Source organism: Cololabis saira, chromosome 12 (genome assembly GCF_033807715.1).
Source record: "Cololabis saira isolate AMF1-May2022 chromosome 12, fColSai1.1, whole genome shotgun sequence".
Lineage (NCBI taxonomy): Eukaryota > Metazoa > Chordata > Actinopteri > Beloniformes > Belonidae > Cololabis > Cololabis saira.
In genome coordinates, this window is record NC_084598.1 from 38,303,985 (window position 1) to 38,314,522 (window position 10,538).

At 47.5% G+C, this 10,538-nt stretch overlaps 1 protein-coding gene across 1 annotated transcript; it reads left to right on the forward strand.

Moving 5' to 3' along the window:
• Positions 1-3,553: 3,553 nt before the first annotated feature.
• On the forward strand, positions 3,554-9,786 carry LOC133457473 (keratin, type II cytoskeletal 8-like). The gene is made up of 8 exons (XM_061736794.1): positions 3,554-4,097; positions 5,454-5,662; positions 6,350-6,410; positions 6,495-6,590; positions 6,754-6,918; positions 7,028-7,153; positions 7,734-7,998; positions 8,082-9,786. Exons 1-8 carry the CDS (start codon positions 3,669-3,671, stop codon positions 8,372-8,374), a joined length of 1,644 nt encoding a protein of 547 aa, XP_061592778.1. The 5' UTR covers positions 3,554-3,668; the 3' UTR covers positions 8,375-9,786.
• The last annotated feature ends 752 nt before the right edge of the window (positions 9,787-10,538 follow it).

Genomic DNA, 10,538 nt, shown 5'->3' on the forward strand with positions numbered 1-10,538 from the left:
AACAGATTAGAGACTTGATTGGGTATAAATAGAGCGTCTTGGAAGTAAAGATGGACGGAGGTTCCCCAGTCTGCAAATTGTGACGTTTATTTTCCCCTGAATGTTCCTTGAAGTAAACATTTCGAAGAGTTTGAATATCTCATCATCAATAGTGCATATCATCCTCAATCTGTAAAAATCCCTGCATGCACTGGACAAGGCCAAGAGTCTGCACCGGGCCACTTCCAGAAATCAGTGAATGAGATCTCCCGGCCGTGCAGGTTGGAACTGGTTTGTGCTGAGAAAATTATTCAATATACTCAAAAAAGACAGAATCAAAATAGAAAAACTGTCCTGTGGTCAGGCCAGCTGAAATTTTAATATCTGTTTTTTCTAAACCGAGGAAACAGCATCAACCGAACGAAACAGAAGAAGAGTTCGAGTCTCTGGTGATATGTGGTGACCATAGTGCCCAGGGAATGGGCGGTTTGCACATCTGGAAAGGATCAATGCTGGTTAAGATCAACACCTGCCCCCCATCCAAGCGATGCATTTTTCAGGGAAGGTCTTGCATCTTTCAGCGAGACGATACTAGACTGCATCCACTACAAAAGCTGCGTTATATCGAGACGCGGAAAGAGTGATGGTGAAGCGATGTCACATTCCCACAGTTTCAACATCTGGTCTCTACTGGATAAAATGCAGCTCTATGAGATTTTCAGTTTTTAATTTACATTTCACATCAAAAATGCAAATTGTGAGTAAAATAAAAAATGCAAAAGTGGCATAAAAACAAACGCTTGCATTAGAGAAATCAAAGTAGTAAGATATCGACAGATGTTCAGTTTGAATGAAAAAGGAATTGGCTTCTGCTGTGTGTTTAAATAAGGGTCGGATAAACTGTGACGCATTGCCAAGACACAAACAGAATTTAATCAGTCTCATTAGAGTCATGAGAGTCATACGATCGTCCAAAAACATGGCTCACAATTCACAGTGGAATTACTGAAATTAGATTAGCTTCCCAGGGAGAAGAAAGGCCTTCCGACGATCCGACCACCGCTGATAAAACATGACCGCCCTGATTCCCCCGCGGTCATGTGACACAGGAGTTTCCCCGCGTTTTTTTGTTGTTACTGCTCGTCAGATCTGGGATTCAGGACGCCCTCTTCTCTTCTCCCAGATGCCTGAGTCGCTCCAAGCGACCTGTGCTTTTATTTCTGTGCGTTTCCATGACGACAACCAGGCCAAGAGGCACCGGCAGTAAAGGAAGATGGAGGGGAGAGGGTACCGTGCTCGGGTTGGATGGGCAATGCCAAGACTCATGAGTCACGGAGGCGAGGGACTGGAGGAGGAAGTGAGCCAGGGAGGAGAGTTGGCGGCGGGACAGCCCAAGGTTGCACAGCCCTCTTTTTTCCTTCACCTGATGAGAAACATTGTGTAAGTCAGGACTGATAACGGGCTGCAAAAAAAGCTTGGTTATCAGCGAGGGAGCGTATTACTCACGTCGATGGCATCTAGCTCTGAGAGATCGACGGGCCATCGCTGATACGCTCCTGGATCCCCAAGAAGCTGAATAAACTCTGACGCCTGTGTTTTATTGGGTTCAGCAGCTCCGTGGCTCAGCGGTGTTGACCCAACGCCTCGCGCTGCCGCTACAATGGCAACAGCAGCTGGCGACGCCGCTCACCTATGAAAGCCGGCGCACGTGGTTCGGGTTATATTGAAAACAGGACCAGAGGTTGCTCACAGGTTGTCTGCATGGAGGAATGTTGAGCCCTGAAGCTTGAAAAACAGGACATCTCTCCTCCGAAACTCCCTTGCCGTGGGGCACCGCAGCGTTTTAGCAACGTTAGACGTCAACAAATGTTGTGAATCTTAGGCTTTACATGCTTTTACTTTAGGGTTGTCTGTTCACTGCGTGTGGCCGTGAGATGCGTCTGGCAATTCCTCGGCCCCACCCTGTTTTGTTTGCACCTAAATAAAACGAAGAAGAAATAATACTTATCCTGCAAAGCAAACACCTGCAAAGCAAACACCTGCAAAGCTGCGAGCTATGGAAAAACAGAAATATAACAGTAATTACACCGGTACCGGAGTAACGTTCCTGCAGAGACTGGATTTCTAAGCAATGGTCCAGGTTTTTACAGAACTATTTTTTTTTATTTTTCAACACAGTTCAATCAATTTAATCAGTTTAATGATTTACTCTTGCACAAGTAAACGGAGCGGGTTTAAGCTAGAAATGATCCTCACCAATGTAGCATCATTTGATTCTGGATGTAAAGTTAAAAACAACCCACGTTGACTTAAATCAACATGAAATCTGAACGCTGGATCATTAAAGCTCCTGTAGGCACAGAGCAATTGCAGAGGAGGGCATGGGATGAATGAATGAATGAATGAATGAATGAATGAATGAATGAATGAATGAATGAATGAATGAATCCATCCATCCATTCAACCATCCATCCATCCATCCATTCAACCATCCATCCATCCATAGATCCATCCATCCATCCATCCATCCATTCAACCATCCATCCTGCCATCCATCCATCCATCCATCCATCCATCCATAGATCCATCCATCCATCCATGCATCTATCCATCCATCTATCCATCCATCCATCCATCCATCCACCCACCCACCCATCCATCCATCCATCCATCCATAGATCCAAATCCATCCAGCGGGGTCACATGAAATGCTAAATAAATGCTAAAACAAATGCTAAAAGGCTTCCCAAAATTACTTTTTTAATCACTTGTTCAGTTGTTTGCATCTTTGATTTTAGTACAAAGTAAACGTGACATGATCCAACTCTTTTTTGAGAGTCATTTTATTCATAGTTAGCCTCCAGATCACTTATTAGCTTGTAATATACGGATACTTTCATGAGCTCTAACCTCCTTAAAGTCCTTAAATTGGTGAAATTCTGTTGCTGAAAGCAAACACTCCTGGTTTGTATTGTGGTATGTTCGACACTGCTGGTGCAGATTTGTTTTCTGATGATGAAAGTGCTCCATTATGTCTGTCCTGATCCAACCGTGATAAGAAGCTGTTGCAGCAACGCTCCGTTCACGTCAGGCTATTGTTTCCCAAAAAGGAAATCAGCAGGACCTCGGTTCACTCACAGGATTTCATACCTCACCAGTGAGCAATACATACACCTGAAAACCCGCATTAATGTGGATAAACTACTTCTGTCAACCACAAGCTGTCCCTCCCACATAGAAACTGCACTTTTTACTCCCCACTGCTGAACTAAACGGCCGTAGCTTAACATTTCCCCCTGAAGCTGATTTGATTACTTAGAAATGAAGGTTAAAACACACAATGACTTTTTAGAATAATCTCATCTCAACATTCCTCACAAAAACAGAAACTTTCTCTGACGGCTCGGGGGACGCATGAGAAGCAGGTAATGGCTTTCGGAGCGAGTGGTGAGTCAGTTTCATGGGGGTGTAAAGTTACAGTCCTTCCCGTGCTCTCACCAACATCTGCAGCCACTATTGGCTCCCTCAAGTCCCCTCCCACGAGCGAGGGAGGCTTTAAAGCTCCTCTGCTCACTCCCCTCTGTCTATCCTCTCTGGTCTGTCCCCTCTGCTGGCCTTTGCCCGACCGCCGACCAACCATCCCAGACCTGATTCATTGAAAAGAAGAAAAGAAAAAAAGCTACTCCAGAATGTCTTTCAGGACCTCCACCACCTCCTACAGGAGTTCTGCTGCCCCCAGGAACTTCAGCAGCAGCTCCTACGCAGGACCCGGCGGCATCACCTCCCGCAAGAGCTACACTGTCAGGAGCTCCTATGGAGCCGGTGGCAGCGGCGGCGGCAGCAGGGGCTTCGGCGGCGGCTTTGGCGGCGGCATCACCAGCAGCAGCGCCTACAGCGTGAGCTCTGGCATGGGCGGAGCGGGGGGCATGGGCATGGGCATGGGAATGGGCTACGGCGGCGGCATGATGGCTCAGGCCCCCATCACCGCTGTCACCGTCAACAAGAGCCTGTTGGCCCCCCTGAACCTGGAGATCGACCCCAACATCCAGGTGGTCCGCAACCAGGAGAAGGAGCAGATCAAGACGCTCAACAACCGCTTCGCCTCCTTCATTGACAAGGTAAGAAAACCCCTGACAGCGTCTCTAGAAACTGCTGAAACAATTGTCTTTAGATGGGACTCAGAAGTCCGAGAAAGTTTCTTTTTCCCAGCTGTGACGGTTGTTATGCAACAGAGCTGCATATGTTTGGCTCGTGTCCTCGGTTTCCTCACTCTTGTTCTGCAAGTGGAAAAGTTGATTTACTGGCCCTGTCTTTGCTCTTCTCACTCCCCCCCCTTCCACCCAACCTCCCTCCCTCCTACGAACTCAGACCAAGGCACCAGGCGTCTTTGGGTTTGGCCCTCTATCTCCTGGCTTTGGGAGCCCTTTTATAGAGATAAAAAGAAGGAATGTGCAAAAGGAGAAACTGAGAAAGACAAAGAGAGAAAGGAGGGAGTTGGGGGGGGGGGGGAGAAAAAAAGTTAAGGGTGTGTCAGGGCTGAGGCGAGGGCTTGTGATATGAGTTACCTTGGGAATGGTCCCTCCCTCGGCCGGGGCGTGGCTCCGGCCGCTGCCCTGCTGGCCCTCTGCCTCTTCCAGGCACTGAACGCTCATCTTTCCCACAATACTTTGTCACAGTGACCTACTATATTAGTCGCCCCTATCCCTCCCCCGGTCCAGTCTTTGCAACCCGCTCTAAAGTCCTAAAGCGTTGGTGTGGTATCGGCCCTCTGACGTTGCGGCAGCGGGTTAATATTTAAAAAGGCCGCTGGGTTTCATGTTCTGTCCGATGTCGGCTCGACTTGGCTCTGTTTCAACGCTCCTCCTCCCCGGCGGGATGATTAGATGAAGATAAAGGGTTGATTTTGCATGCTTTAGTGCCGTGCAGATAGCCCTCGTCATGTGTTATCTGTCAGTGGCAGCGCTTGTGGAGTTGCTTGGTTATGCGTATTTACCCCCGTTCAAAGGAGTGTGGAGGGAGGAGGCAATGTCCACAGACTCACCTGTCCTCACTATCTCCCCCGGCTCCACCCATGACGGTGTCCTTCACTTTCCTCAAGCCGCTCCCCACGGTTAAATATTTACCTCTGGGTGAAAACCCGTCCACACCCCTTTTGCTTCTGCATTCATTGTGCAAAAACAGGAAGAAGTGCAGGGAGAGGGGTTAACCCGACCCCGTTCCTCCTCCATCACGGCCTTTTTCCAGTCAGGATGCACGTACGCCGTGCAGGCCTTTCCTGATGACCACTCTGGAAAAAAAAACAGCCAGCAAACCAAACATGGACGAGAATAGACCAGAGAAGCCCCGGTGATGTCGATTAATCACCGGGATGTTTACCGCAACACTTTCAAACACGCTTTCATCGTCTGTCAGAGCTGATTCTGAACGATGAACGAACACTGTCTAACCCTGGCTCTTCCTCCCTCGAACCCCAGGTCCGCTTCCTGGAGCAGCAAAACAAGATGCTGGAGACCAAGTGGAGCCTGCTGCAGGGACAGACCACCACCCGCTCCAACATCGACGCCATGTTCGAGGCCTACATCGCCAACCTGCGCCGGCAGCTGGACAGCCTGGGCAACGACAAGATGAAGCTGGAGGCCGACCTGCACAACATGCAGGGCCTGGTGGAGGACTTCAAGAACAAGTGAGTGTCCCCGGTGCTCTACCCCTCCCAACATCTGTCCGCCGTCTTACGTCATTCATAACGCAGGAAATTACAGAACCGACGAGCTATGTTCACGAACACCCACGGTGACGCCTTCGAGCAGCCGGGCTGAATGAGCACATGCTGTCTCAGCGTCAGCAGGTACTGATCCAGATCCCGGGGGACTAATATCAGTGACAGTTGGGCCCCGAGTCAGAGGCGAATGTTCCCAAAGGAGCTCCGGAGGAGGAGACGTGGAACTCTAGCTCCATCTAGTGTTGCATCTGTGAACTGCCAATGAATATATATCAAATAAATGAAGAAAAGCAGTACTTAGCAAGGAAGTCAGTTTTAGTTAGTTGGTTTATTCTGAAATTCTTGGTTTATTCTGAAATTCTGAGTGTGTAAAATGGAATATTTTTTTGTTGTTTGGTTCTGGCTGGTTTCAACAATTTAAGGGTTGAATTCCATTACATCTCAGACCATTATTGTTTAGATTTAGTTATGTTTTAATTGTAAGGATTGTATTTTGGACCCCAGGAAGAATAGTCTTCACTGCAGCGAGGACTAATGGGGATCTGTAAAGAGGAATTTCTGTCACCATTGGGACAGACAATAAAGTATTCTATTCTCTGTAATAAATAAATGAACAGAATGTGACAAACATGTGTTTTATCCTTCCTGCAGGTATGAAGACGAGATCAACAAGCGCACAGAATGTGAGAATGACTTCGTCCTCATCAAGAAGGTAATCGCCATCACCGGTTAAAGCTGCAGTGTTTTGTTTTTTTCTTCTTCTTCTATGGATTAAAATCTGACCGATCTCTTCCAGGATGTGGATGAAGCCTACATGAACAAGGTGGAGCTGGAGGCCAAGCTGGAGAGTCTGACGGACGAGATCAACTTCCTCCGGTCGATCTACGAGGAGGTACGATGTGCTCTTCGACCCGTTCAGCCTCCAAACCAACTCGCATGCCTGTGATGTTTGCGGTTGTCATTTTTGGAGGAGGTTTTATCCGAACATCTGTTTCATATCGACCTCTGGAAGGAGGCCTGGGTTGAATAATCGCTCTCCTCTCTGACTTCCTCAGGAACTGCGCGAGCTCCAGAGCCAGATCAAGGACACCTCCGTCATCGTGGAGATGGACAACAGCCGCAACCTGGACATGGACTCCATCGTGGCCGAGGTCCGGGCCCAGTATGAGGACATCGCCAACCGCACCCGCGCCGAGGCCGAGACGTGGTACAAGAGCAAGGTGACGACGGACGACTCTCCGGAAACCAGTTCCTCCTGGTTCTGGTATTGCTAGTCTCCACCGGTCTGGTCCGAGTTTCCTAACGCGCTGCTTTGATGTTTTTATCCAGTATGAAGAGATGCAGACATCCGCCAACAGATACGGGGACGACCTGAGAGCCACCAAGACAGAGATCTCAGACCTGAACCGCATGATCCAGAGGCTGACGTCAGAGATCGACTCCGTCAAGGGACAGGTGAGCAGAACCAGCTGAACAAAACAATTTTTTTTTGAACATGTTATTTATACATACATACAGTATATAAACATATACAAACAGAAGCAATCACACAGGACAATAAGGCAACAACAAAGATAAGTAGACAAAGACACAATCAAACACAATAAACAAAAAATAAAATAATGAATTAATTAATTTAAAAAAAGAATGAATAAAAAAAATTAGATAAAAATAAAAAATTTAATTAAAAAAATTATATAAATTAAATTTAACTCAGGAGAGGCAGAAAATAGTTACGATGGTGTCACCAGTTCCACTGCACTACAGACAAACCTATCAAAAAAGTTCACAAGCAGGATTGGAGAAGAGAAGGGTATCATTGGTCCTTAATATGCTCTAGTACTGGGTTCCATATCCTGGAGAACCAAGTCTCAAACTTGGGGGCTGAATCCGATTTCCACAGTTTTAGGATACAACTCTTGGCGACCCATCATGCCAATGTTGCGGTCCAAGTTTTCCATAGTAGCAAAATGTCCAAATGGAGCGGTTTCAGGATGAACGAACCAAGTTTGATCATTTCTAATTTTCCGTTTAGCGTGCCAACCTGGAGGCCCAGATAGCCGAGGCCGAGGAGCGCGGCGAGATGGCCGTCAAGGACGCCAAGCTCCGCATCAAGGACCTGGAAGACGCCCTGCAGAGAGCCAAGCAGGACATGGCCCGCCAGATCCGCGAGTACCAGGACCTGATGAACGTCAAGCTGGCGCTGGACATTGAGATCGCCACCTACAGGAAGCTGCTGGAGGGCGAGGAGGACAGGCTGGCGAACGGCATCAAGGCCATCAACATCTCCCAACAGAGCAGTAAGTAATGCCTCGTGACGCCTTTTTTTTCTCTGAGCTTGAGACGTCCTCGCTGACGCCTGTTTGTTCCTCCCCCCCGACAGCAAGTTACAGCGGCTACCCCGCGGACTCCATGAGGACCAGCTACTCCAGCGGCGGCGGCTACTCCAGCGGCGGATACTCCAGCGGCAACTACTCCAGCGGCGGCTACGGCGGCGGCATGAGCAGCATGAGCACCATGAGCAGCATGGGCAGCGGCGGATACGGCGGCGGCTTCAGCAGCGGCAGCGCCGGCGGCTACAGCAGCACTCAGACCAAGAAGAACGTCGTCATCAAGATGATCGAGACCAAGGACGGCCGGGTGGTGTCCGAGTCCTCCGAGGTCATCGAGGATTGAGCCGTCTAGTTTAGAGGTTTAGCTACCTGTCTGCTACGATCTCCTCTGCCTCTCTGGTAGTTTTTTTCTACTCACACTTCACCCACGTCAACTATTGTAATAAACAAGCCCGAAGTAAAACGCTTGCAAACCCACTCTCCAGTAGAGAGAGAAAAAAAAAACGAGTTTTTCACGAAGCAATAAACGATCCTAACACTACCAAAGATCTGAAAGGGACCAAAGAACTTATCCTCTATGTCTGATGTCTGACAGTTTGTACAAAAAAAAAGAAGTTTCACGTCAGAAAATGAGTCTTCAACTGAGAAAAGATTGCAGCTAGCAAATAAAAAGAAAAGAAAAAAGAAGAGAAAACTCATCACACTCCCATGAAGTCTGCGCGACTGCGCTTCCACACATGAAGGGCCCTTGCGTCTCATCGAAAAGGACAGTGACGTCGAAAAGGAATGTGAATGTGCTGAAACGGAGCTTCAGTGTTGTTGTTGTTGTTGTTGTCAACTAATGTCTTCAGATTGCCTGCTGCAGTAGGTAGTGCATGTCTTCCCTGTGCGTGTCCTGTAACCCAAGCTGTCCGACCCCTTAGGAGGCCGCCCCGCGTCAGACTGTTGTCCTGAGGTGCTGTTTTTGCTACCAAACTGAATAAAAATGTGTTTACTGAACCACAGAATGGATTCGTTTTTATTTCAAACGGAAAAGAAACTAGAACATAAAAGTGGTCAGCTAAATCCACATGTTCATTAACTGTAGATATACCGACCCCACATGGCCAGACGTGGTATTGCTGCATAGACTGGCCTGCACGATGTCAAAAGTGATTCAATAATAGTTTCTCTGTATGATTGGATCAAGAAAAGACTTTATTTTTAAACATTAGAGCATGACTCACTCAACAGGCTTCACAAGTAATATGTAAATATTGAGACTGCATCTTACGGCCACATGGGACGGCACCGTCCCTCACTCGAAGACTGACAGAAATCCTTTTTTGGTTTTGGGGAGAAGCCAGGGTCTCCTGATGACGCAGGCACAGGCGAATATTTCAGCCATACTTGGTTTGTTTACGCGGGGGCTGTTTGCAGAAATTCCTGTCGGGTTCGTAGCCAGCGTTTCCTTTCAGAAGCTGGACTTGTAAAGTCTATGATAGCAGCAGCATCAATCATGTGATGGATGACGTGTTTGTGGATCGTTATTTGCTGACTAAAACTCTTCTTACTTCTGAAGAAAGTATTTTTCACTTCGGCTGCTAACGTCTGACGTAGTTTGTCTTAACGTTGTTGCTTGAAGGAGATTTTAACATTAGGAAGAATGTAGCTGTAACGTTGTGTTGCTGTGCTTTTAATGTTTTCTGTAGTGTTGTGATGGATTGTCATCTTCGCTTTGATCGGAGGCTCAATAAAGGCCAGAAGTGGATGTGATGATGTTTCTGTTTTGTTTTTTTGTCTGTATGTGTTACTTCTTCTTTTGGTGTCGGTTGTTCCCCAGGGGTCGCCACGGCGACTCATCCGTCTCCATCTGACCCCGTCCTCTACGTCCATAAAGCTCCTCTTTGGTCTTCCTGTAGGTCTTCATCATCCATCAATATCTTCATCCGTCTATTGACCTTCTCACCATTCCTCCTCTCTAAATATCAACCCATCTCAGTCTGGCCTCTCTGACTTTCTCTCCAAAACATCCAACATGTACCCTCCCTCTGACGCACTCAGCCCTGATCCTATCGATCATTGTCACTCCCCACAACTCTGCAGGTCTTCCTGGGTCTTAAAGACCGGCACCATCGCACTTAAATGTAATGAAAATGGGCATAAAACAGACTCCTTTAATAATAACCGCCTCTGTGCTGTACAAGGGGTGAATTTTCATGGTTTTAATGTTTTTTAGACACGTCAGTTTTGTCCATTTCCTCAGACCAGAGTAGCTGAGGTGTAAATTCATTACTTATTACTCCAGGTTCATTGTGACGTCTATAAAGAGAAACTTAACTCTTAATGATTTACAACTGAGGAATGCGAGGAAGTCCTACTTCTCTGACATCATCACCAAAAACAGTCATGATGCCTGGGCCTTATCTGCTACCGTTGACTGGCTAACGAACCCTCCCGTGTTAGCGGCAGCTGGACTTCATCCCACCGTGATCTGCAACGACTTTGCCAACTTCTTCACACACAAA